Source organism: Paroedura picta, chromosome 4 (genome assembly GCF_049243985.1).
Source record: "Paroedura picta isolate Pp20150507F chromosome 4, Ppicta_v3.0, whole genome shotgun sequence".
In the NCBI taxonomy this organism is placed as follows: domain Eukaryota; kingdom Metazoa; phylum Chordata; class Lepidosauria; order Squamata; family Gekkonidae; genus Paroedura; species Paroedura picta.
Genome location: NC_135372.1, coordinates 143,284,344 through 143,312,209, shown reverse-complemented (window position 1 = coordinate 143,312,209; position 27,866 = coordinate 143,284,344). Strand labels below are relative to the sequence as shown.

Here is a 27,866-nt window from a genome sequence, read left to right as displayed (position 1 = left end):
CAAAGGTACCAGGGCCCTCAAGGGGGGCATATCCGTGACCCTCCCCCCCACCTTGATAATTGCTGCTCTAAGCTGTGTGGGAGTGGATGCCCATTAACACCAGAAGATTACAACAGTCCGTATTGTGCTCTGGATCTGGAGATGAACTGCTTGGGGGGCGGGGAGGGGGCAGAGATTAGAGGGAAGGGACCTGGGATGTTCCTGGGGATCTACGGGGCAGTGCTTGTGGAAGAGAGAGATCTAGGCAGGGATTTCTCCTCATAGAGGCCAGTCTCCAAGGCAGCTAGGGGACCAGATCTCTATCTGAAAATGAGCTGCTGTTCCAGAAGCTGGTCCCACTCAAAGGATGGCAATCCCGGTTGTGAGGGTCAATGCACCCCACGTATGCTGCCTGGGGTTGCCAGCTCTGGGCTGGGAAATACCTGGAGATTTTGCAGGTGTGGACAGGGTTTGGGGCAAGGAGGGAGTATAATGTTATGCGGCCACCCTTTTCTCCAGAGCAGGGGTAGTCAACCTGTGGTCCTCCAGATGTTCATGGACTACAATTCCCATGAACCACATGGGAATTGTAGTCCATGGGAATTGTAGTCCATGAACATCTGGAGGGCCACAGGTTGACTACCCCTGCTCCAGAGGACCTGATCACTTCACTCTGGCCAAAACCTGGAATTGCAGGGGATCCGCAAGTGCCATCAGGAAACTGGCATCCCCAACTGATCTTCTCGGAGGAAATGGCACCTTTAAGACCAACCAATATCGATTCAAGGTGTGAGCCTCCATGTGCAGGCGCACTCCCCCAGGCAATGCTTGCACGCGAAAGCTCAGGCCTTGACTAAACCTTCGTTGGTCTTAAACTCCTCAAATTCCCTTTGCCTCCCTTGGTTCTTCCGCCCAGCCTGCAGGGGGCGCTGTCCGGGCATTTGTTCCCCGCCGGAGCGCTTTAGCCGTGGCGCCCGGAGGCCGGCCGAAGCCGCCGCGCCTCCTCTTCCGGCCCCGAAACCGGAAGCGGGAAGCCGCGGCGCGGGCGGAGCGGTTTGGCGGCGGCACCGGGCAAGATGGCGGATCGGGAGGAGGCGCTGCGGGAGTTCGTGGCCGTCACCGGGGTCGAGGAGGAGCGGGCGCGCTTCTTCCTGGAGTCGGCGGGCGGAGACCTGCAGGTAGCCCCGCGGAGGGGGGGAGGAGGGGGCGGGCGGAGACCCCCCCCTTAGGGCCCAGGCCCCCCCCTGCCAAGAAGGGCGGCCGAGAGACCCCCAGGCCCCGCCCCCTGCGCCGCCTCTGCGCTCGCCAACCTCCAGGGGAGGGCGGGAGGCCCCACTCCCCTCGTGCATGGCCCCAAATTTCCGGCCCTTCCCTGGAAACATCCCTTCGCCAGCCTTGGAGCAGGGGTGGTCAAACTGCGGCCCTCCAGATGTCCATGGACCACAATTCCCAGGAGCCCCTGCCAGCGGTAGCTGGCAGGGGCTCATGGGAATTGTAGTCCATGGACATCTGGAGGGCCGCAGTTTGACTACCCCTGCCCTGGAGTATTTTCCGGGCTTCAAGGGCCCCCCAGAAGTGGTGACAAGCCCCTTTGGCAAAGGGGTGCAAAAGTAAGATGCAGGAACCAGCCAGCCAAGCCGTCAATCGGTCATGTACCGTCTCTCCGTTGTGGTAAAAGAGACTAGGCTTGTCGTGCATCAAGGGGAAGAACAAGAAGAAGGGTTGGTTTTATACCCCGCTTTTCTCTACCCAAAGGCGTCTCAAAGCGGCTGACAATCTCCTTCCCTTCCTGTCCCCACGACAGACACCCTGGGAGTTGGGCTGGACTGAGAGAGCTATCTTGAGAACAGCACTATCAGCACTGGGATGAGCCCAAGGTCCCCCAGCTGGCTGCATGGGGAGGAGTGGGGAATCAAACCCGGCTCACCAGATTAGAAGCTGCTACTCTTAAACACTACACCATGTTGGCACTGAAGCTAAACTTCTGGGAAAGGCCACATAATCCCTGATGAGCTCTCACAGAACCCTGGTTGGGAATCCCTGTCCTACACCCATACCTTGCGCATCTAGTTTTTATGGAACTTAATGTGTTGTGTGTTGGGGGGCCTGGCAGCCTTCCACACAGGCGTTTTGTACTGCATTTGTGGCTTGGCTTTCTCTCTGAGATTCAAGGTGGTTTGCAGGATCTAAAGCAATCAGGTGCCAGTGAACAATGGGATAGGTTTAGAGAATGAGGATCTCTCTAATTCGAGGGATGCTATGAACAATAAAAAAGATGGATGACAGGGTGAAGGTAATGTGGTGAAAGCAGGTAGAAACTACAGTAATGATTGCGGTGAGCTATTATCCCGTTCCGTTCCGTGACTTCCAGGCCTCTCCCACTCTGCTGCTGTAGAAAAGAGCGAGAATCCAGGAGCTCCCTGAAGACCTTAACAAAATTTATGCCAGGGAAGGAGTTTTCGAGAATCCCTCCTAAATTCGTTGAAGAACAATGTAGATGGGTAGCCGTGATAGTCGGTAGCAACAGGAAGGAGCGAGAGTCCAGGAGCGCCTTGAAGACTAACAAAATGTGCAGCTGTAGGATGAGCTTTTGTGAGCCACGGCTCACTGCTTCACGTAGATCCAGGCAGATAGCTGTGTGAGTCTCTCTGTAGCAGCAGAAAAGTGCAGAGTCCGAGTCCATTAAGGACTAACAACATTTGTGGCTGGAGGACGAACTGTCGTGTTTTTTATGGCTTGTGGAATCCTAGAGAGTACGGACACTGAGCTCCTTTTGACAGGGACAGGGCTGTGTCGTGGAATAGATGCTTTGACTGCACAAAGGCCCAAGTTCGGTTGTCAGCATTTCCACTTAAGGAACCTGTAGCAGTAGGTCGTGTCACAGACCTCCACCTCAGATCCTGGAAAGTGATTACTTATCAAACAAGATTAGCCAGGAAAGAAGCGAGTTGGAGTCCAGGGGCACCTTTAAGACCAACAAAGCTCAGTGTTGGGTAGAAACTTTTATGTGCACGCCCAGAATTAAACTTTGGTGGGCTTAAAGGTGCCCCTGGACTAAAATTTGGTTCTGTTGCTTCAAAGCAATCCAGTTACCTGCCTGAATCTAACCAGGATAGAGGAATGGTCTGATTTATTATGGCAGCTTTGTAAATTCACATGACAAAGGACAGTAGAAATATTATGGAGAGCTTTCGGAGTGGCACCTCTCTACCTGTTTCTCAACCTGACTCTGAGAGCAAGCTTCCGTGGCAGAATGGGGAATCGAACCTGGGTCTCCGAAATCCTGGTCCTTCACCAGGGGGAAGCCAAACTGTGGTTTTTCAGATGTCCGTGGACTACAATACCCATGAGCCTCTGCCATCACATTACACCATGCTGTATTTAACTGTGACTGGCACAAAGGGACCCGTTGATTTTGTGTGGCAGAGCTGGGGTCTGCACCTGAGTCTCCCAGATCCCTAACCTGATATTCTAATCCAGGGGTAGTCAACCTGTGGTCCTCCAGATGTTCATGGACTACAATTCCCATGAGCCCCTGCCAGCAGGGGCTCATGGGAATTGTAGTCCACGAACATCTGGAGGACCACAGGTTGACTACCCCTGTTCTAATCACTATGCCGTGCTGGTTGTCTAAATTATGAGCTCCCAGTGTTGAGAACAAGGCTGGTCTCAGTGGCTTGGATGTCCCCTTCCAGCTCTGTAACACGGATCAAATCATTCTGGGCTTTTCTCGCATAACCCTCCAGTCGCGCTGGCCCCAGTCAGAGAGAGGGCTCTGGGCTGTTGAAGTCTGGAAGACTTGTGTCTCAGGAAGAACTGGTTTCTGAAGCAAGCGCCTCCACTTCCGGGAAGATTGGGCAGTTCCATGATGCAGCTGCCCCGGGCGAAGGGAGGCGCCAAGTCAGGTGCATATGCCTCTGTTTTTGGGGGGAGAAATGTAGACCTTGTACAGATGTTCTGCGTTTCATGTGACGGTGGTTACACACTGTACAGATTCTGCAGATATCCGCAAACCTTTCTCGCCTAACTAAAAGCTGTCCTTGCCCACATCGATTCAAATCCAGGAGCACCTGGCAGATCAAGATTTTCAGGGTGGGAGCTTTCAAGAGCCAAAGTTCCCTTTATCAGGCACAGGTAGGAATGCAGGTCCTCAAGGGTTTGCACCTCAGCCTGAAGGTGGGAAGGGCATAGAAAGAAGGAAATCAGGATGCAGAAGCGTAATGCACTACAAATGCAGCTTTTCTGTTCCGATGCGTTTGTTCCATGCTGCAGTCCAGCAGATTAAAGAGGACTTTTCTTTGCCACACCCCCCCCACACCTTCTGATTATTATAATATTATTATTTAGTTACCCACCACTCCCAAGCAGCCTCGTGGCGAGTTACAGATGACCAGTTAACGCCCCCCATTAAAACCCTATTAAAATGGACAGAAAAATGCCAATACAATAGACCAACAACCCAACAACATGGCTGAGAACTCCCCCATCTCCTCCCCCTACCTCTAGAATTGAAGAGGAGAGTACCCTGCTTTTCATGACTCCCCAAATGCCTTTCCCTCTCTCTCCCCACAACAGACGCCTTCTGAAGTAGGAAGGGTTGAGAGAGCTCTGAGGGAACTGCTCTGTAAGAACAATCCTAAGAGAACTGTGACTAGCCCAAGGTCTCTCAGCTGGCTGCATGTAGAGGAAAAGAGGAGACTCTAACTCGGTTCTCTAGATTAGAGTCTGCCATTTTTAACCACTACTCCTCCCTGGCTCTCATACTGGCTATAAGGACTCTAAAATCTCCTTTCTGACGTGTATCTGACAAAGGAAGATTTGACTCTCAAAAGCTAACACCCCAAACCCTCAATTAGTCTCTCAGTTGGTCTCTCTGAGGTGTACTGCACACAAATCTAACTGTTCTACTGTAGACTCCCATGACTGCCCTCTAAAGTTATCTTGTTCATCTGTGTGTCCCAAGACTGCTTGACTACTGAGTTTCCTGGTGGGTTTCCTTTCCTGAGTGATATAGATGGCTGATCATTTGCGACAAGAGGAATTGATTATTTCTCTGAGATGCGTTTTGCTTGTGTCCTTGAAAGGGGCTCTGGTTTCTTTCTGTTACTGTAGAGCTTTTTCATGTGTCATTCCTTTTTAACATGCAGCATAAGGGATATTATGTGCCAAAGAGAGCCAGGCACGGTGTTGTGGTTAAGAGTGGTGGCCTCTAATCCTAAAGATCTGGGTTTGATTTGCCACTCCTCCTCCCCAAACAGCCAGCTGGGTGACCTTGGGCTAGTCACAGTTCTGTTAGAGCTTGTCAGAGCAGTTCTCTCAGAGCTCACTCAGCCCCAAATAGCTTACAGCAGGGGTAGTCAGCCTGTGGTCCTCCAGATGTCCATGGACTACAATTCCCATCAGCCCCTGCCAGCGTTGTTTGGCAGGGGCTCATGAAATTGTAGTCCATGAACATCTGGAGGACCACAGGTTGACTACAACTGCCTTACAGGGTGTCTGTTCCATGGAGAGGAAGGGAAGGCGGTTGTAAGCCACTTTGAGACTCCTTCGGGCAGTGAAAAGTGGGTATAAAGGCCAACTTTTCTTCTGAATACTTAAGTCAGGGATAGTCAAACTGCGGCCCTCCAGATGTCCATGGACTACAATTCCCAGGGGCCCCTGCCAGCATTCGCTGGCAGGGGCTCCTGGGAATTGTAGTCCATGGACATCTGGAGGGCCGCAGTTTGACTATCCCTGACTTAAGTGATGAAGCTAATTATTCCCTTTAGTGTGGGCTTTAGGTCCTCAGAATGCATCGTAGAGATCTCCATTAGCCCCACTTTCAAGGGAGGAATACCCGCCAGAGTGCTTATGTGTGAATCCAGTAGCAAATACTAGGCTTACAGCATGAAAGTTATGCACTACATGTTGGTGATTCTAGTTTGTTAAAGGTAAAGGTATCCCCTGTGCAAGCACCGAGTCATGTCTGACCCTTGGGGTGACGCCCTCTAGTTTGTTAGGCCCTTATAAAATGACAAGTCCACATTTGTTACAAAAGGGCAGCACCAGCATGAAACCTTGCTGGGCTAATGCCAGATTGGACCAGTGGCCCTTCTAGTCCAGCATCTTTTCTCACAGCCTCTGGAGGTCCAGCCAGGCATAGTAGCCAAGGTCTTTAGAGGAACATCCGAAGAGCCCTGCTGGGTCAAAACAGGGAGGGTCCATCCAGTCCAGCCTCCTGTCCCACACAGGGGCCAACCAGTTCCTTCAGAGGAACTGGCTGGCCCCTGTGTGGGCAGAGAGGCAGAGTGTGTGGGCAGAGAGACCAAGGCCTTCCCTTGATAAGGACCCTCAGAAGAGCCCTGCTGGGTCAGACTAGTGAGGATCCATCTAGTCCAGCCTCCCGTCTCTCACAGGGGCCAGCCAGTTCTTCTGGAGGTCCAACAACCTCTCTATAATCTGTACACCCTCCCCCCCCCCCCAGCAGACATACATTGCTTGCCCCTGAATCATAGCCCTGGTCTTCCTTGCAGGTCGCCCTTGCAGGTGCTAGCCCTGCTTAGCTCCAGAGACATGATGGGATCAGAGTTTCGTCATCATGTGACCAAAGTACGACAGCCTCAGTTGAGTCATTTTAGGAAGATCTTGAGCCCCTCCAAATGCTCCAGTGGTTTTCATCCTACCTGGAAAAATGGCAGACGGGGAGGGGGGGGAATAGATGTGTGTGTGTGGGGGTGTATGTGTTGGTTTTCTTATTGAATTACGATTGTGATTTTTAACATTGTGTTTTATATTTCTTGTCAGCCGCCGTGAATTGGCTGGACCAGGAGCGGCAGCCTGTACATTTAATTAATAAATAATAAATAAATTGGCTTCTAGGGAGACCTCAGGCTCGATTTGGTCCAGAGCTCACTGATTTGTCTTTTTGTTGGTATCTGTAAAATTCTCCTCTCAACAGCACGTTTCAAATGAATCCACTTTCTTCCCTTGATCTTTCTTAATTGTCCCAACATTCACTCCCATACATGGGAATGGGGAATGCTCCAGTATGAATTATCTTGCTCGTGGACCAAGTATAAGCAGGCCATACTAACCTTGAGGGGCCAGGGGTCTGACTCCCTATAAGGCAAGCTTCTCGTGTGTTTGTGGTCATTGTCAGCTGTCATGGGCTATCAGAGGGCTCCTGCCGCCTTGACCCATCTCCATAGCCTGTGGCTGTTTCTTAAACTCTGCCGTGAATCCCTCCTTCCAGATTGCCCTGGCCAGTTTCTACGAAGATGGCGGTGATGAGGACATCATTACCCTCCCGCAGCCGACGCCCAGCTCCGTTACCAGAGGCACTGCACCCAGGTGAGGCTCCCCCGGCTTGCCTTTGGAGGCCCCTGAACTTCAGGCCAGGACACGGCTGCCATTGGAACGGCAAAAGGCTCTGCCCGAAGTCCCTGCTTGACACCCTTCTCGGAATTACAGTTCCCACCTTTCTAGTCTTTTGGGAAGGGAGGGTAAGCCAGAAGAGTCTCGTGCAGAAACACCCGCTTGCATCCTTGGGAGCTCTCACTCAGGCTGGCTCTACAGGAGATTTTTAAGTAGTAAAATAAAGCAGAGATGTGGTGGCTTCTTAAGATTTATTCTAGCGGCAGCTGGCGGCCCCTCTCTGTGCCGTGTCCTAACCCTGCCTCCTCCGCCATTCGCTGTTTTTCTGCCTGGCTTTCAGCGAATTCACACCGGCCCTGAAAAAAACGCCAGCTTCCAGAGGGGGGCTGCTACCACCCGTGCATGCCCCCTCCCCGCAGCAGGCTCGAGGCCTCCCGGAAGCCGACGCCTCGCCGAAGAGGCCGCTGTCAGCTTGGCTCCCGCCGCTGCTGCAAAGGGTTCGCCCCTGCCTGCCTCGGGCGCGGAGGCGGTGGCCAAAGGGGGGGGAATGCCTCCGAGGGGGGAGGGGGTGGGCGCCAGAGCAAACGGGGGGCAGCTGCCCGTACGCGTGCCCCTGAGCTGTGGGGCGTGCGAAGTAGCTCGCTTGCACATGCACAAATAAATATAAATGATAATAATAGAAAGGTTTATTCTAGCATGCACTTTTGTGAATCAGAGCCCTCTTCTTTTGATGCTTCTGGGAAGGGAACTCATTTCAGAGGTTTGTTCAATAACTGGAATCACAGAAAGGGGAGAGGAAAAGGAGGTCGTTGGAGCAGAGAGAGGCTGGTTGTGAAGCTGGTCACAGGCCTTCCAGTTGGGCCCCGGGTGCCTTGGCCATCTGCCTGCCGGGTCCTACAGGTGTTCTTGACTCCCTCTGTTCACAGTCTTTTTGTTGGTGGTCCTAAGCGTGGGCCACTTCCTGGCTGACGTACCTGATGCATAGGGCGGTTCCACACCGGCTGGTCGGGATCCTATTTTTAATGGTCCCCCGGGTGTCCCTTTTGAGCCGATCCGTTGTGTTGTTCTCGTGGTACACAGCCAAAAGCTAAATGACGCAGAAACCAAGTCTGGGTAAAAGGCAGCAGAATTTCACTAAATGCGTAAATCACAAAAGACGTCCAGCAGCACGTGCAAACTCGTGTAAGTTCCAAACCGTTTCTAAGATTTCCTGATAGTAGAAATTGTTTGACACTCGTGCCGGTTTGCGTGTTCCATTGAACATACCTTGTGGTTTTCCCACTGAGTGTGATTCTGGTGCCTTTTACCCAGGTTGGTTTTTTCATCACTGTTTTCATGGTATAGTCTCGTGTGCATTGGTGCTGGGCGTTTGGTGTTTTCCCTCCCTGCCCAAATCCAACACATGCACAGTGTGCTTCTGCTGCCCCTGATAGCTGCAACACCTTAAGTGTTGTGTTGTCCTGTCAATTCTTAGTTGATGAATTGCCAAAGGTTTTCACTGCCAGAGTCAGTTGGCTGTTGTGGGTTTTCCAAGCTAGGAGCTGAGGTCTGGTAGTTGTAGTCCCTGACATTTCCCTTGTAACTGTGGCTGGCATCTTCAGGACACGGCAAGATGGGAATCTCTCCATGCCAGAGGGCAAGATGGTAACTTCTCCATGCCAAAGAATCTCTCCTTGCCGTGTCCTACCTTTTAAGATTAAGCAAATCAGGAGACACCGGGACGCTTCTATGATAACATGCAAGTAGACAAATGATTAATCTTCAGTCTTCAAAACACAAATTTCTTTAAAAGAAGTATAACAGTCAATGTAATGATCTGATTTTCCCGCTTTTACCTTCCCCTAACGTTGCAGATGCAACGTCTCTCTATTTGATGCTAGCTGATAAATGCTTGGAGACCGTTGAATTGGTATCCAAATGTTTATCTGTAGTTATGGCCCACAGGCTAAAGTAGTAAAGGATTCTGGTTTTGAGACTTTTGTACCTGCTGTTCCCTGGTCATCTGCAATTTTTATTGTTTTTTAGATAGACCTGTGTCATCACATTAATTTTGTATGCTGTTTTATATCTTGGATGCCATTAAAAGTTTTGTATCATATTGTAGTAAAAGACGTATGTAATGATTCCCAACACATTTTGCTAAATGGGGATTCCAAACTCTGATATGTGTTAAGTTACAACACCTGCAAGCTTTGTGTAGCTGCTGTTGGAACTGTACTCATAACCCTTTGTTCGCTGGCTAAAATATTCTTGGTTGTAGACTAATACACATCCAATTTTTGAAATCCCTTGTTTAGCGAAACGTGTTGGGAATCATTAGATACCTCTTTTTGAAGAAATTGTGTGTTGAAGATCGCAGATTCCTTGTGTGTCTATTTGCTATGCTAGATTCAGAGCTCTTGTGTGATCATATTGGTGTCTCAGAGTCTCCCAATCTGCTTATTTTTCTGTAGATTTCACTGGGTCCCACCCTTCTGTCCTTATAAAAATAGAGTCCAATAGCACCTTTAAGACAACCAAGATTTATTCAAGGGATGAGCTTTCAAGCACGTGCACTTTGTGCATGCACTCAAAAGCTCCCACCTTGAATAAATCTTGGTCGGTCTTTAAGGTGCACTCTCTGCATGCACTCAGATCCTCCCACCTTGAATAATTCTTGGTTGGTCTTAAAGGTGCACTCTGTGCATGCACTCGAAAGCTCCCGCCTTCAATAAATCTTGGTTGGTCTTAAAGGTGCACTCTGTGCATGCACTCGAAAGCTCCCACCTTCAATAAATCTTGGTTGGTCTTGAAGGTGCACTCTGTGCATGCACTCGGAAGCTCCCACCTTGAATAAATCTTGGTTCGTCTTTAAGGTGCACTCTGTGCATGCACTCGAAAGCTCCCACCTTGAATAATTCTTGGTTCGTCTTTAAGGTGCATTCTGTGCATGCACTCTGATGCTCCCACCTTGAATAAATCTTGGTTCGTCTTTAAGGTGCACTCTGTGCATGCACTCGAAAGCTCCCACCTTGAATAAATCTTGGTTGGTCTTGAAGGTGCACTCTGTGCATGCACTCGAAAGCTCCCACCTTGAATAAATCTTGGTTGGTCTTAAAGGTGCACTCTGTGCATGCACTCGAAAGCTCCCACCTTGAATAAATCTTGGTTGGTCTTTAAGGTGCACTCTGTGCATGCACTCAGATGCTCCCACCTTGAATAAATCTTGGTTGGTCTTAAAGGTGCACTCTGTGCATGCACTCGAAAGCTCCCACCTTGAATAAATCTTGGTTGGTCTTAAAGGTGCACTCTGTGCATGCACTCGAAAGCTCCCACCTTGAATAAATCTTGGTTGGTCTTAAAGGTGCACTCTGTGCATGCACTCGAAAGCTCCCACCTTGAATAAATCTTGGTTGGTCTTAAAGGTGCACTCTGTGCATGCACTCGAAAGCTCCCACCTTGAATAAATCTTGGTTGGTCTTGAAGGTGCACTCTGTGCATGCACTCGAAAGCTCCCACCTTGAATAAATCTTGGTTGGGCTTAAAGGTGCACTCTGTGCATGCACTCGAAAGCTCCCACCTTGAATAAATCTTGGTTGGTCTTGAAGGTGCACTCTGTGCATGCACTCGAAAGCTCCCACCTTGAATAAATCTTGGTTGGTCTTGAAGGTGCACTCTGTGTATGCACTCGAAAGCTCCCACCTTGAATAAATCTTGGTTGGTCTTTAAGGTGCACTCTGTGCGTGTACTCGAAAGCTCCCACCTTCAATAAATCTTGGTTGGTCTTGAAGGTGCACTCTGTGCATGCACTCGAAAGCTCCCACCTTGAATAAATCTTGGTTGGTCTTAAAGGTGCACTCTGTGCATGCACTCGAAAGCTCCCACCTTGAATAAATCTTGGTTGGTCTTTAAGGTGCACTCTGTGCATGCACTCGAAAGCTCCCACCTTGAATAAATCTTGGTTGGTCTTAAAGGTGCACTCTGTGCATGCACTCGAAAGCTCCCACCTTGAATAAATCTTGGTTGGTCTTTAAGGTGCACTCTGTGCGTGTACTCGAAAGCTCCCACCTTCAATAAATCTTGGTTGGTCTTAGAGGTGCACTCTGTGTATGCACTCGAAAGCTCCCACCTTGAATAAATCTTGGTTGGTCTTGAAGGTGCACTCTGTGCATGCACTCGAAAGCTCCCACCTTCAATAAATCTTGGTTGGTCTTAAAGGTGCACTCTGTGCATGCACTCGAAAGCTCCCACCTTGAATAAATCTTGGTTGGTCTTAAAGGTGCACTCTGTGCATGCACTCAAAAGCTCCCACCTTCAATAAATCTTGGTTGGTCTTAAAGGTGCACTCTGTGCATGCACTCGAAAGCTCCCACCTTGAATAAATCTTGGTTGGTCTTGAAGGTGCACTCTGTGCATGCACTCGAAAGCTCCCACCTTGAATAAATCTTGGTTGGTCTTAAAGGTGCACTCTGTGCATGCACTCGAAAGCTCCCACCTTGAATAAATCTTGGTTGGTCTTAAAGGTGCACTCTGTGCATGCACTCGAAAGCTCCCACCTTGAATAAATCTTGGTTGGGCTTAAAGGTGCACTCTGTGCATGCACTCGAAAGCTCCCACCTTGAATAAATCTTGGTTGGTCTTGAAGGTGCACTCTGTGCATGCACTCGAAAGCTCCCACCTTGAATAAATCTTGGTTGGTCTTAAAGGTGCACTCTGTGCATGCACTCGAAAGCTCCCACCTTCAATAAATCTTGGTTGGTCTTAAAGGTGCACTCTGTGCATGCACTCGAAAGCTCCCACCTTGAATAAATCTTGGTTGGTCTTGAAGGTGCACTCTGTGCATGCACTCGAAAGCTCCCACCTTGAATAAATCTTGGTTGGTCTTAAAGGTGCACTCTGTGCATGCACTCGAAAGCTCCCACCTTGAATAAATCTTGGTTGGTCTTAAAGGTGCACTCTGTGCATGCACTCGAAAGCTCCCACCTTGAATAAATCTTGGTTGGTCTTTAAGGTGCACTCTGTGCGTGTACTCGAAAGCTCCCACCTTCAATAAATCTTGGTTGGTCTTAGAGGTGCACTCTGTGCATGCACTCGAAAGCTCCCACCTTGAATAAATCTTGGTTGGTCTTGAAGGTGCACTCTGTGCATGCACTCGAAAGCTCCCACCTTCAATAAATCTTGGTTGGTCTTAAAGGTGCACTCTGTGCATGCACTCGAAAGCTCCCACCTTGAATAAATCTTGGTTGGTCTTAAAGGTGCACTCTGTGCATGCACTCAAAAGCTCCCACCTTCAATAAATCTTGGTTGGTCTTAAAGGTGCACTCTGTGCATGCACTCGAAAGCTCCCACCTTGAATAAATCTTGGTTGGTCTTGAAGGTGCACTCTGTGCATGCACTCGAAAGCTCCCACCTTGAATAAATCTTGGTTGGTCTTAAAGGTGCACTCTGTGCATGCACTCGAAAGCTCCCACCTTGAATAAATCTTGGTTGGTCTTAAAGGTGCACTCTGTGCATGCACTCGAAAGCTCCCACCTTGAATAAATCTTGGTTGGGCTTAAAGGTGCACTCTGTGCATGCACTCGAAAGCTCCCACCTTGAATAAATCTTGGTTGGTCTTGAAGGTGCACTCTGTGCATGCACTCGAAAGCTCCCACCTTGAATAAATCTTGGTTGGTCTTAAAGGTGCACTCTGTGCATGCACTCGAAAGCTCCCACCTTCAATAAATCTTGGTTGGTCTTAAAGGTGCACTCTGTGCATGCACTCGAAAGCTCCCACCTTGAATAAATCTTGGTTGGTCTTGAAGGTGCACTCTGTGCATGCACTCGAAAGCTCCCACCTTGAATAAATCTTGGTTGGTCTTAAAGGTGCACTCTGTGCATGCACTCGAAAGCTCCCACCTTGAATAAATCTTGGTTGGTCTTAAAGGTGCACTCTGTGCATGCACTCGAAAGCTCCCACCTTGAATAAATCTTGGTTGGTCTTAAAGGTGCACTCTGTGCATGCACTCGAAAGCTCCCACCTTCAATAAATCTTGGTTGGTCTTGAAGGTGCACTCTGTGCATGCACTCGAAAGCTCCCACCTTGAATAAATCTTGGTTGGTCTTAAAGGTGCACTCTGTGCATGCACTCGAAAGCTCCCACCTTGAATAAATCTTGGTTGGTCTTTAAGGTGCACTCTGTGCGTGTACTCGAAAGCTCCCACCTTCAATAAATCTTGGTTGGTCTTAGAGGTGCACTCTGTGCATGCACTCGAAAGCTCCCACCTTGAATAAATCTTGGTTGGTCTTGAAGGTGCACTCTGTGCATGCACTCGAAAGCTCCCACCTTCAATAAATCTTGGTTGGTCTTAAAGGTGCACTCTGTGCATGCACTCGAAAGCTCCCACCTTGAATAAATCTTGGTTGGGCTTAAAGGTGCACTCTGTGCATGCACTCGAAAGCTCCCACCTTGAATAAATCTTGGTTGGTCTTGAAGGTGCACTCTGTGCATGCACTCGAAAGCTCCCACCTTGAATAAATCTTGGTTGGTCTTAAAGGTGCACTCTGTGCATGCACTCGAAAGCTCCCACCTTGAATAAATCTTGGTTGGTCTTAAAGGTGCACTCTGTGCATGCACTCGAAAGCTCCCACCTTGAATAAATCTTGGTTGGGCTTAAAGGTGCACTCTGTGCATGCACTCGAAAGCTCCCACCTTCAATAAATCTTGGTTGGTCTTGAAGGTGCACTCTGTGCATGCACTCGGAAGCTCCCACCTTGAATAAATCTTGGTTGGGCTTAAAGGTGCACTCTGTGCATGCACTCGAAAGCTCCCACCTTGAATAAATCTTGGTTGGTCTTGAAGGTGCACTCTGTGCATGCACTCGAAAGCTCCCACCTTGAATAAATCTTGGTTGGTCTTAAAGGTGCACTCTGTGCATGCACTCGAAAGCTCCCACCTTGAATAAATCTTGGTTGGTCTTAAAGGTGCACTCTGTGCATGCACTCGAAAGCTCCCACCTTGAATAAATCTTGGTTGGGCTTAAAGGTGCACTCTGTGCATGCACTCGAAAGCTCCCACCTTCAATAAATCTTGGTTGGTCTTAAAGGTGCACTCTGTGCATGCACTCGAAAGCTCCCACCTTGAATAAATCTTGGTTGGTCTTAAAGGTGCACTCTGTGCATGCACTCGGAAGCTCCCACCTTCAATAAATCTTGGTTGGTCTTAAAGGTGCACTCTGTGCATGCACTCGAAAGCTCCCACCTTCAATAAATCTTGGTTGGTCTTAAAGGTGCACTCTGTGCATGCACTCGAAAGCTCCCACCTTGAATAAATCTTGGTTGGTCTTGAAGGTGCACTCTGTGCATGCACTCGAAAGCTCCCACCTTGAATAAATCTTGGTTGGTCTTGAAGGTGCACTCTGTGCATGCACTCGAAAGCTCCCACCTTGAATAAATCTTGGTTGGTCTTAAAGGTGCACTCTGTGCATGCACTCGAAAGCTCCCACCTTCAATAAATCTTGGTTGGTCTTAAAGGTGCACTCTGTGCATGCACTCGAAAGCTCCCACCTTCAATAAATCTTGGTTGGTCTTAAAGGTGCACTCTGTGCATGCACTCGGAAGCTCCCACCTTGAATAAATCTTGGTTGGGCTTAAAGGTGCACTCTGTGCATGCACTCGAAAGCTCCCACCTTGAATAAATCTTGGTTGGTCTTGAAGGTGCACTCTGTGCATGCACTCGAAAGCTCCCACCTTGAATAAATCTTGGTTGGGCTTAAAGGTGCACTCTGTGCATGCACTCGAAAGCTCCCACCTTGAATAAATCTTGGTTGGGCTTAAAGGTGCACTCTGTGCATGCACTCGAAAGCTCCCACCTTGAATAAATCTTGGTTGGTCTTAAAGGTGCACTCTGTGCATGCACTCGAAAGCTCCCACCTTGAATAAATCTTGGTTGGTCTTAAAGGTGCACTCTGTGCATGCACTTGAAAGCTCCCACCTTGAATAAATCTTGGTTGGGCTTAAAGGTGCACTCTGTGCATGCACTCGAAAGCTCCCACCTTCAATAAATCTTGGTTGGTCTTAAAGGTGCACTCTGTGCATGCACTCAAAAGCTCCCACCTTGAATAATTCTTGGTTCGTCTTTAAGGTGCATTCTGTGCATGCACTCAAAAGCTCCCACCTTGAATAAATCTTGGTTCGTCTTTAAGGTGCACTCTGTGCATGCACTCAGATGCTCCCACCTTGAATAAATCTTGGTTCGTCTTTAAGGTGCACTCTGTGCATGCACTCGGAAGCTCCCACCTTGAATAAATCTTGGTTGGTCTTAAAGGTGCACTCTGTGCATGCACTCGGAAGCTCCCACCTTGAATAAATCTTGGTTGGTCTTAAAGGTGCACTCTGTGCATGCACTCAGATGCTCCCACCTTGAATAAATCTTGGTTGGTCTTAAAGGTGCACTCTGTGCATGCACTCAGATGCTCCCACCTTGAATAAATCTTGGTTGGTCTTAAAGGTGCACTCTGTGCATGCACTCGAAAGCTCCCACCTTGAATAAATCTTGGTTGGGCTTAAAGGTGCACTCTGTGCATGCACTCGAAAGCTCCCACCTTCAATAAATCTTGGTTGGTCTTAAAGGTGCACTCTGTGCATGCACTCAAAAGCTCCCACCTTGATTAATTCTTGGTTCGTCTTTAAGGTGCATTCTGTGCATGCACTCAAAAGCTCCCACCTTGAATAAATCTTGGTTCGTCTTTAAGGTGCACTCTGTGCATGCACTCAGATGCTCCCACCTTGAATAAATCTTGGTTCGTCTTTAAGGTGCACTCTGTGCATGCACTCGAAAGCTCCCACCTTGAATAAATCTTGGTTCGTCTTTAAGGTGCACTCTGTGCATGCACTCGGAAGCTCCCACCTTGAATAAATCTTGGTTGGTCTTAAAGGTGCACTCTGTGCATGCACTCAGATGCTCCCACCTTGAATAAATCTTGGTTGGTCTTAAAGGTGCACTCTGTGCATGCACTCAGATGCTCCCACCTTGAATAAATCTTGGTTCGTCTTTAAGGTGCACTCTGTGCATGCACTCGAAAGCTCCCACCTTGAATAAATCTTGGTTGGTCTTGAAGGTGCACTCTGTGCATGCACTCAGATGCTCCCACCTTGAATAAATCTTGGTTCGTCTTTAAGGTGCTATGGGACTCTATTTTTTGTTGTGCTCCTTCAGACCAACATGGCGGCCCACTTGAACCTATCCTATCCTTGTACTACCTTTGAAGACGCCAGCTACCAGTCACTGGCAAAACATCAGGGCCTAAAACGGCCAGACCACGGCCACGCAGCCCAGAAAACCCACAACAACCAGTTCCTTGTTGCTCCGGACTGACCCGCACTTCAGTATTGTGTGGCAGAGAGATTCATGAAGGATCAGGCATTTGACCCCGGCTGGAGGGAGAAAAGGCACACTTCAGGAGAGCTGGATCACTGAACCGTTTTCCTTTTTCTCTCTCTCCCCTGCAGTGACCACCGGGTGACATCATTCCGAGACCTCGTCCATGCTCAGGAGGAAGAGGAGGAGGAGGAGGAAGGGCAAAGGTCAGAGGCCACCTGAACGCCTCTTATTTCTCTCCTCCAAGACCAGGAGTTGGGCCGAGAGGCCTCCGTCGTTGGCCAGAGCCCCTCTGGAATCCGGCTCAGGAATGTTTGCCTGCTGCTGGCGCTATAGAAACGCCTGCGTTAAGGGTGGGGCCCTCTGTGGAAGCAGCTGCCAGGGTGGAGCGTGACCTTCTCTGCCATTGTCCAAATCACGTTCATTCTAGAAGCTGCATAGTAAGCAGCTGCTGTCTTGCTCCCGTCAGCCGCGGCCTGTTGTCTTCCCGTACTGACGTCAGCTGGACCGGGTGTGCACGGTGCTTTGAAGAGGGAGGGGCGGGGAAGAGAGGTCAAAGGGTTTCGCGGAATCCAAGCACCCCCCCTCCTCCCCCTAGGCTGAAGATTCTGGGACTTTGTCCTTTAGAAAAGGGGCATAAGAGGGGACATGATAACGGTGTATAAAATTTGCATGGGGTGGAGAGAGTTGGCCCAAATCACTTTTTTCTCCCCGTCTCAGAATATTCAAACTTGAGGGCATGAAAAGAAACCAGCAGGGGGTGGTTTTATTTATTTATTTTTATATTTATACACCGCTGCTCTCAAATGTCTCGCGGCGGTTTACAGAAATTCATAAGAACAATAAAATCCCATAAAATCCCATGCTGCAGTACGGGAGATTCGAGCAGGATCCTTGCAGTCAAGTAATTTATCCTTGACCCCATTTGCGTAATTCCAAGTTTTAAGTTCTACGAGTGCCGTCATGAAGCATTTGGGAGCTCACGCAGGGCTTGAAGTCAGCCACGCGTGGGCACAACAGGCCCCCAGCCAGGGCATGTGTTTCGTGGTGGTTTGGAAAGGTCGACTTACAGGGGGGTCTGTTCTCTTCCGTGCAGGTTTTACGCTGGAGGCTCCGAGCGCAGCGGGCAGCAGATTGTCGGCCCCCCGCGGAAGAAGAGTCCCAACGAAGTGGTGGAAGATTTGTTCCGTGGGGCCAAAGAGCACGGAGCAGTGGCTGTCGACCGGGCGGCTAAGAGCCCTGGGGAGAGCAGTGGCAGCAGGCCCAAAGTAAGCATGGGGGGGCCCCGACAGATCCCTCCCACCCCCAGCGACATCGGTTTCTCCTTCATGGCTCTGTCACAGCAGAGGAGAGGCCCAGAGGGCAGTCGTAGAAGACCCCTGCAGAATCAGGCCAATAGTCCTTCCGACCCAGCATTCTGTCTCATAAAGCAACTAACCAGCTCCTCTTGAGGGCCAATGACAGGGCAGGGAGGCCAAGGCCTTCCCCCTGATTTGGCCTCCTGGCTCTGGGATTCCAAGCTTGACTGCCTCTGTATGTGGAGGTTCCCCTCAGTCACCATGGCTAGTAGCCACCGACAGGCATATCCTCTGTGAATTTCTCTAGTCCTCTTTTAAAGCAGTTCAGTCCTGTGGCCATCGCTACATCCTCTGGCAGTGAATCCCACATTTTCATTACTCTCTAGAAAGCAGTGTTTCCTTTTGAACAAGTGTGGCATGCACAAGGCCCCAAGTTCTATCCCTGACATCTCCAGCTAAAAGGGACCCGGCAGCAGGTGGTGGGAAGGAGCCTTTCTGGCGGAAACCCTGGAGAGCAGCTTCCTGCCAGAGTAGGCAATACTGACTTGGGTGGACCAAGGTTCTCATTCCATAGAAGGCGGTTTCATACGTCCAGCGGCCTGGCTTCTACTTAATATTGATTTATAGGGCATCTCCCCACGAATGGGGTCCAAGGCAGTGTATAGTTACTAAAAATGTAAACATGGTTGTTCTTTAAAAATTGCATTGTGATCCAGCCCCTGCAAAACAAAACAGCCGACGGAACCCAGTTAACCCTAAGCTAGAGGCCACAAATAAAGCCAAATCAGGTGGGTCGTCATGTTGGTCTGAAGCACTCGGGCAACATTTGAGTCCAGCAGCACCTTGAAGACCAGGATAGTTTAATTCTTGGTATACACTCCCATGTGCAAGCACATTTCTTCAGATACTTCGAATCAGACTTCGCCAAAGTCTGGCCAGTTTGGTGTAGTGGTTAGGAGTGCGGACTTCTAATCTGGCATGACGGGTTCGATTCTGCACTCCCCCACATGCAGCCAGCTGGGTGACCTTGGGCTCGCCACGGCACTGATAAAACTGTTCTGACCGAGCAGTGATATCAGGGCTCTCTCAGCCTCACCCACCTCACAGGGTGTCTGTTGTGGGGAGAGGAAGGGAAGGCAACTGTAAGCCGCTTTGAGCCTCCTTCGGGTAAGGAAAAGAGGCATATAAGAACTCTTCTTCTTCAAACATTACATATAAGTAGTAGGGATGGCTAATTGGAGTCAAGATGCATAAATGAGTGATTTAGCTTAGCTAAGATTGGATTAAAGCATCTGGTAAAACCAGTGAATAGCAGCCAAGTAGCATGCAGATGATAAAAGAGTTAACAAACAGCTGTGAAAACTGAGTGACTCAGGATGAGTAGTGAGATAAGAACCCTATATCTCTGTTAAGCCCCGGAGGTTCCATTGTCCTGAGTGTTATGATAGCTTGTAGTTCAGCTTGATGAAGTCTGTTTCGGTGTCTCTGAAGAAATGTGCATCCACATGAAAGCTTATCCTCGGAATTAAACTTTCTTGGTTTGACCAGGGGGATGAGGCCGGGTGTTTGTGAACAAAGTGTGTAGATCTAAAGGCAGATGGGCTAAGGGTCTGATTCAGCAGAAGGCAGCTTCCTGTGTTTCTCTTTTGCTCTTTGGGAGGGACTGTGGCTCAAGGGAAGAGCCTCTGCTGGGCATGCAGAAACTCCCAGGTTCAGTCCCTGGCATCTCCACTTACAAGGACAAGGAAATAGGGGTGGCCAAACTGGCTCTCCAGAAGTCCATGGACTACAACTCCCATGAGCCTCTGCCAGCCTGCATATAAAGAGCCACAGTTTAGCCACCCCTGCAGTAGGTGATGAGAAAGACCTCAGTCTGAGACCCTGGAGAGTGGCTGCCAGTCTTCATGTGAGATCTCCGGAGCAGTAGGATAAGCAGGGGCGGGGGGGGGGATCTCTTAATCTTAGAGGCAGTTTCAGCTGGGCTCCTGTCCCTTGGGGTTGCTGGAAGCAGGCAGGGGAGCAGTTATGACTCCCCCAATAGGCCTTTCTAACAGTCCTCGTCCCTTGCTCTCTTGCAGCCCTTTGCAGGCGGAGGGTACCGGCTGGGAGCCGCTCCAGAGGAGGAGTCTGCCTACGTGGCCGGAGAGATGAGGCACAACGCAGCCCAGGACGTGAGCATTTGACACCTTTGCTTGATGGCTCCCTTCCCCCTCCCCCCGTTTCTGGCTACCGCATTGTGTCGTTTGAAGATGCTTTTCCAAGGGGACCCCATCTCCACGTTGCTGCATGCATTTAAACATCTTGTGTCATTGAGGCTGATGCAGACTCCTGCTGCTTGCTTCAGGGCCGCTGCCCCTTGCGGACGACCCCAGAAAAGAAAGGGGACAGGGAAGCTCTGTGCAGGCTGGCTGACCCGAGGCCATCGCAGAAAGCTTCTCTCTGCAGCTTTCGCAAATATTCTGGGTCACTTTGCACCTTGATTTGTAGTGCTACGGGCAGCAGGAGAGCACCTGCCTCAGGAGGTGGAGAGCCAGTTTGGTGTCGTGGTTAGGAGTGCGGACTTCTAATCTTGCATGCCGGGTTCGATTCTGCGCTCCCCCACATGCAACCAGCTGGGTGACCTTGGGCTCACCACGGCACTGATAAAACTGTTCTGACCGGGCAGGAATCTCAGGGCTCTCTCAGCCTCACCCACCTCACAGGGTGTCTGTTGTGGGGAGAGGAAAGGGAAGGCGACTGTAAGCCGCTTTGAGCCTCCTTCGGGTAGAGAAAAGCGCCTTATAAGAACCAACTCTTCTTCTTCTTCAGTAATCTCAGGGCTCTCTCAGCCTCACCCACCTTACAGGGGGTCTGTTGTGGGGAGAGGAAAGGGAAGGCGACTGGAAGCCGCTTTTAGCCTCCTTCAGGTAGAGAAAAGCAGCATATAAGAACCAACTCTTCTTCTTCTTCTTCCTGCTCCTGCTGCCCCATGAGGTACAGGAGAACATCAGAGGAGCCCTGCTGGGTCAGGCCAGGTAGGGTCCCTCTAGTCCAGCCTCCCGTCTCACCCAGGGGCCAGCCAGTTCCTCTGGAGGGCCAACAACAGAGCAGAGAGGCTTCCTCTAATGTTGCCTCCTGGCTCTGGGATCCTTAGTCATCACGGCTCATAGGCATTGATAGATTTCCCCTCTCTTCTCCTTTTAAAGCAGTTTCCTCCAGGGGCCAGCCCTCCATCCTCCGGCAGCGAATGCCACAGCTGCATCACTGCCTGTGTAAAGTAGTATTACCTTTTGTCTATCCTGGACCTACTGCCCATCAGCTTCATGGGCCCCCCTGGAGTTCTAGCATTTGGGGAGAGGAGCGGAGAGCGGTTGTCCAGGCTCCTGTACTAGCCACGCGCTCTTTCTTTCAAGTAGCTCAGTGGTGTCTTCGCAGCAGGGAAAATCTGCTGACCATCGAAATGTTTCTGCTCTCGGTCTTCTGCAGGTACACGTCGTCCTGAAACTGTGGAAAAGCGGCTTTAGCCTGGACGGCGGAGAGCTGCGGAGCTACCAGGATCCGGCCAATTCCCAGTTCTTGGAGTCAATCCGCAGAGGGTAATGGCGCATTGGGGGGGGGGGGAGGCAGGGAGAAGCTGGGAGTGCATGGGGCCAAGGCTGTGATTCTCTGTGCCAGGCATCCCCGGAGGTGCCCACCAGCTCCACAGGGTTGGGGATCCGTGCGGTGTGCCCTTGGGGAGGATCCGTGCCAAAGAAGGCCCTGCCCCAGGCCGAGCCATCTCTCAAGAGTCTGACCCTTCTCCTTTCCCTAGGGAGGTCCCTGCGGAGCTTCGTCGGTTAGCCCGTGGCGGGCAGGTGAACCTGGACCTGGAGGACCACCGCGATGAGGATTTTGTGAAACCCAAAGGTTCCTTCAGGGCTTTCACTGGAGAAGGGCAGAAGTTGGGCAGGTGAGCAGCCGGCTGGCATCCGAATCTCTGCTGGTGCCGTGGAGCAAAGAAGGAAGCGGGAATGTAGGCCTGATTGTTCCAAAGAGGGGCAAATGGCCTTCGCTCAGAGGAAGGAGACATTATACTGTGTAAAGAGGGCTTGAAGTATGTGAAAGGTTGTCACTTGGAGGAGGGTGGGGAGAAGCTCCTGTTGGCAGCAGAGGAGAGGGCCTGCAGGATTTTTTTAAATTTTGTGTAGAACAATATTGGCTAGATGTCAGGAAAAAAATGTTCCTTCACTGGTACTTTTAAGCAGGTGCTGAGTATGGATTCATCCTGGGTGCTTGAGGCTGATCCTGCACTGAGCAGGGGGTGGGACTAGATGGCCTTCAAGGCCCCTTCCCACTCTAGGATTCTAGGAGTCTAGTTCATCAGTGGAAGGGGCTGCCTAAGGAGGTGGGGAGCTCCCCCTCACTGGCTGTCTTCAAGCAGTGGCTGGACAGATCCTTCTCCTGGATGCTTGAGGCTGATCCTGCCCTGAGCAGGGGGTGGGACTAGATGGCCTCCATGGCCCCTTCCCACTCTAGGATTCCAGAAGTCTAGTTCAGCAGTGGGAGGGGCTGCCTCAGGAGGTGGGGAGCTCCCCCTCACTGGCTGTCTTCAAGCAGTGGCTGGACAGATCCTTCTCCTGGATGCTGGAGGCTGACCCTGCACTGAGCAGGGGGTGGACTAGATGGCCTCCATGGCCCCTTCCCACTCTAGGATTCCAGAAGTCTAGTTCAGCAGTGGGAGGGGCTGCCTCAGGAGGTGGGGAGCTCCCCCTCACTGGCTGTCTTCAAGCAGTGGCTGGACAGATCCTTCTCCTGGATGCTGGAGGCTGATCCTGCACTGAGCAGGGGGTGGGACTAGATGGCCTTCAAGGCCCCTTCCCACTCTAGGATTCCAGAAGTCTAGTTCAGCAGTGGGAGGGGCTGCCTCAGGAGGTGGGGAGCTCCCCCTCACTGGCTGTCTTCAAGCAGTGGCTGGACAGATCCTTCTCCTGGATGCTTGAGGCTGATCCTGCCCTGAGCAGGGGGTGGGACTAGATGGCCTCCATGGCCCCTTCCCACTCTAGGATTCCAGAAGTCTAGTTCAGCAGTGGGAGGGGCTGCCTCAGGAGGTGGGGAGCTCCCCCTCACTGGCTGTCTTCAAGCAGTGGCTGGACAGATCCTTCTCCTGGATGCTGGAGGCTGACCCTGCACTGAGCAGGGGGTGGACTAGATGGCCTCCATGGCCCCTTCCCACTCTAGGATTCCAGAAGTCTAGTTCAGCAGTGGGAGGGGCTGCCTCAGGAGGTGGGGAGCTCCCCCTCACTGGCTGTCTTCAAGCAGTGGCTGGACAGATCCTTCTCCTGGATGCTTGAGGCTGATCCTGCCCTGAGCAGGGGGTGGGACTAGATGGCCTCTATGGCCCCTTCCCACTCTAGGATTCTAGGAGTCTAGTTCAGCAGTGGAAGGGGCTGCCTGAGGAGGTGGGGAGCTCCCCCTCACTGGCCGTCTTCAAGCAGCGGCTGGGCAGATCTTTCTCCTGGGTGCTTGAGGCTGAGCCTGTCTTGAGCAAGGGGTGGGACTAGATAGCCTCTGTGGACCCTTCCAATTCTAACAAAAAAGATGTTTACGTATTCTTTGTCAATGAAGTATCCTTAACATGCCGCGGACTAAATAATTTGCTAAGCCCTCAGGCGGAGGGCTTTGTCCGTGATGAGGAAAGGGCCTGAATGGCCCCTTCCTCCTGACAGACCATCGGCTGGGCCAATTGGCAGGTGTAAAGCGCCTGCCGATTGGCCCGTCCGATTCCTAGCCTGTTGAAGGAAGCAATTGCGAGCCGTGCGCAGTGCAGCTCGCAGTTGCTTCCTTGAGGGCGGCCTGACGCGTCGGGAAGCGCTTCGCGCCTCCGACGCGTCATGCCGTCGGCAAGGGGGCCCCCAGCAGCCGCGCGGCTGCCGGGGGCTCCCTGCCCGGCGGGCTGACGCGGCGAGAGGCACGAAGCGCCTCTCGCCGCTTCAGCCCTCCCGCAAAGAGAACCCTCGGCAGCCGCGCGGAGCGCCTCTCGCAGCATCAACCCCCTGACAAACGGAGCCCCGGCAGCTGCGCTCTGCGCGAATGCCGGGGGCTCCGTGGTCTAGCGCCCGCTGCATTTAGCTGCAGCGGGCTTGATTACTAGTTTATTATGAAGAGGAAATTGTTTGTAGGTTGTGTTGAAAACCTTTTTGGAAAAACCTTCCTCAGTTCAAATAGAGAATTCCAATGGAGGCCCCAGGGAAATGTCTGATTCCCCGGACTCTGTTTCCGTGTGACCATCACTGCTCCATATGAGATGCACACGCACTGGCAGAAGGCCCATCCCACGTCTCAATGCCACGTTCATAATGCAGTGTGAAAAGGGCAAATGGTAGCTTAAAAACTTACAGTTCTTCCCTGCGTGAAAGCATTCCTATTTATTTATTTGCTTATTTATTTAACTCAGGGGTAGTCAAAGTGCGGCCCTCCAGATGTCCATGGGCTACAATTCCCATGAGTCCCTGCCACCCAACTCCGCCCTTCTCCATCCTTTCCTTCCCATCCCTCTGCCTTGGGATTGAATAATCATTCAAAACGTTACATACGAAAGCCAAACGGGAGGCTCCGGGCTGAGACTTGGGGCCCTTTGGTCAGTGGGGAGCTCTTGGTGTTGCGATGTCTGGTGCAGGGGTCCCCAACAGGGTGCCCGTGGACACCGTGGCACCAGCCCACCCTGGTTTTTGGTTCTCGCCAAGGATTTTAGAATGTAGGTGGGACCAGGTTTTTGGCCCGGAAGTCCGATTGGCTGCTGGAGATTCAGTTGGCTGTTCAGGTGCATCATGCTCAAGGATCTTCCCTGCAGCAGCCATTTTGTGGCTGGCTCCGCCTCCCACGGGAGGGGCTGGTGCCTACCGCGCTCCGTCAGAATTCCTAAGGTGCCTGCAGGTTGGGTCAGTAGGACCCAATCCATTGTCTTGCTTGAGAGGGGAGCAAGGAGTGTCTCCATTGATGTCGTGGTTAAGAGCAGCAACTTCTAATGAGGCAAGCCGGGTTTGATTCCCTGCTCCTCCACATGCAGCCAGCTGGATGACTTTGAGCTAGTCACAGTCCTGCTAGTCGCTGTTCTGACCAAGCAGTCCTGTCAGAGCTCTCTCAGCCCCACCTGCCTCACAGGCTAGTAGGCTCACCTGCCGTAGGCTAGTCACAGTCCATTCTTTTCTCACAGAGCTGTCAGAGCTCTCTCGGCCTCCCCTCCCTCACAGGGTGTCGGTTGTGGGGAGAGGAAGGGAAGGTGATTGGATGCCACTTGGGGACTCCTTTAGGCAGTGAAAAGCAGGGTATAAAAACCAACTCTTCTTCTTCTTTGCCCTTTTCCTCAGCACCGCTCCCCAGTTGATGGGCTCGGGCTCTCCGGCGCAGCAGGCAGAGAATGAGGCGAAGGCCAGCTCCTCAATCTTCATCGACGAGTCAGAGCCCACCACCAACATCCAGATCCGGCTGGCCGACGGCGGGCGGCTCGTCCAGAAGTTCAACCACAGTCACCGGTACGAAAGTTCAAGGGGGGCCTGGATTGTGGGGAAACCTGGGTGCATCCGAATGCTTTTAGGGGGTGGCCAGCAGGGCCTTTTGGGTGGCGGCACCCGGATTCTTTCTTCTATTTATCAGATTCCTAGGCCACCCTTGCCTGAGTGCTCTGGACAGCTCCCAACACATCAGCACCTTCAATTCCCTCTCCCTTTTCGTTTTCGGTCCCGGGCAGGATCCGCGACATCCGGCTCTTCATCGTGGACGCCCGGCCCGCGATGGCCGCCACGGGCTTCGTCCTCATGACCACCTTCCCGAACAAAGAGCTGTCCGACGAGGATCAGACCCTGAAGGAAGCCAACCTCCTCAACGCCGTCATCGTCCAGCGGTTAATATAACGGAGCCCGCCGGCCAGCCGCACACCCGCCTCCTACGACCCCCACCCCCACCCCATTCACGCCGCCCCGGGTTGCGTCTCAGGGCTGGGTTCCGGGCACCCTTGGGTTGGATTCCTTAGTTGCGTTTCTCTCTCTCTTTCTCTCTCTCTCTCTCTCTCTCTCTCTCTCTCTCTTTTTCCTTCTCTCTCTCTCTCTCTCTCTCTCTTTGCTCATTGATGGACTTAAGAAAAAGAATTAAAAACCAAACACAGACTTTTGACCGGAGCAGCTGCCTCCCATAGCGTCCCCCCCACACCCGCACTGGATAACTTACAGAGCAGCTTGGCACCCTGGGGGGAGGGAAGGGGGGGCGGCAGAGGGTGTGGGTCCACCCCTCCTTTCCCCCCTCTGCGGTAGCCACGAAATCGTCCCCTTCAGTGTATTCAATAAAAGAAGGGGCCTGTCTTCTCAGTTGCCAACAAACTCACGTCTGGGGGTCCTGCACAGGTTCAGCCGGAAACCGGGGCATCTCGAAGGTCTCGGTTTTCTCCCCGGCCCCTTGGCTACCCGCAAGGACCTGGACTTTATACCTTACCCCTTCCTCTCCACCCTTGCTAGCGAAAGCCAGGGTTTTCCTGGCTTAAGTTCCTTTATTCTGGAAAGCCACCGTTAGGTGTCGGGGGAAGGGCTACTCCGCAGCACCATGTGCAGGTGCTGTTCCACTTCCTCCTCCTTTAGGCACTGCACATGTGCGCCTTAAGAACAGACTGGGGAGGGCGTGCAAGGTCAGGTTTGGTGTGGGAGAGTTGCGGTGTGCAAGGCTCAGCACAACTGGAGACTTGCGGTACCAGTTTGGATCAAAGTTACTCGGTTTTCTTTTTTTAAGGAAAGAGTTCATGGGCTGTCTTGTAGCGCCCCCCCCTCGCTCCCCCACTTTTCCTCCCGTAATGCAATACATCCCTTGTCCGTCTAACCTCAGGGGGGGGGGAGCAGTTTTAGAAGACGCTGACGAGATGTGACCGTCCCCAGGGTGGCCGGACTGTGGCTCCCTAGCTATCCGTGGACCACAGTTCCCACGAGCCTCTGCCAATTGACCATGCTGGCAGGGGCTCATGGGGATTGTAGTCCAGGGACAGCTGGAGAGCCGCAGTTTGGCGACCCCTGTCGGCAATTCTCGGCCGTCTTGGAACGAGAGCCTCGGGGAGAAATGCATGAGACAGTTGCTCCTTTTGGAACAGACGCAGCGTAACGTCCGACCCTCCCTCCGGGCCTGTTCTGACCCCTCCGCTGCGGCTTCTGCTGGGCCAAACATCAGCCTTTGGGCCCTGCGTCTCTGAAGGGAGGCAGAGCCAGGAGGGCTGTGTGGGGGTGTGCCTGAGCCCATGTTCCAGGGAAGGGAAGACTGGAGCCCCACCCACCTGCTCTCGTGGCCAGGGGTTATTCTACACGGGAGTTCCGAAACGGGCATTTCTCGTGGCTGAGCGGAGCCACGCCCCCTCATTGACTGCGAACGCTGTAAATTATTGTGACTAGTTGTGTGAGCATTAAAAATCCAAACCTACACCAGCGTCGTCTGCCCCTTTCTGAGGTGATGCGAAACTGTCTTCTGTCCTGCGCACGGCCATCCATGAGAGGGGCCTGAAAGCGTGGCCCCCAGGGGGGTTCCGGTCCCCCGTCGAAAGAAGTGTGTAAACTCCGCGGGAGGGGGAAAGGTTTCCTCCAGCCCTGCCCCCTGCAGTGATGTGAGACGTCCCCAGCTAAAACCAGAAACAAAATCAGAAGCCCCTGCTGACACTTAAACCCCCTCAAATGTCCTGGTAAGGGCCAGAGGCTTGCAGTGCCTCGGGAAGGTCACTAAGGGGGGGGGGGGGAGGGCTCCTAGTCATTTAGTCCAACCTGGGTCATCTAGTCCACCCCTCTGCACTATGCAGGACACCCACTGTCACCTGCCACCCCCTTGAGCCTTCACAGAACCAGCCTCCCCGTCAGGTGGCTCTCCAGCCTCTGTTTAAACATCTCCAAAGGTGAGAACCCACCACCTCCCGAGGAAGC

At 51.8% G+C, this 27,866-nt stretch overlaps 1 protein-coding gene across 1 annotated transcript; it reads left to right on the top strand.

Moving 5' to 3' along the window:
* Window positions 1–997: 997 nt before the first annotated feature.
* On the top strand, window positions 998–27,375 carry NSFL1C (NSFL1 cofactor). Its single transcript, XM_077336007.1, has 9 exons — window positions 998–1,157; window positions 7,211–7,308; window positions 16,801–16,875; window positions 17,766–17,937; window positions 20,046–20,138; window positions 21,433–21,542; window positions 21,758–21,895; window positions 25,293–25,457; window positions 25,673–27,375. The coding sequence occupies exons 1-9, from the start codon at window positions 1,056–1,058 to the stop codon at window positions 25,833–25,835; spliced, it is 1,116 nt and encodes a 371-aa protein (XP_077192122.1). The 5' UTR covers window positions 998–1,055; the 3' UTR covers window positions 25,836–27,375.
* Window positions 27,376–27,866: the final 491 nt, after the last annotated feature.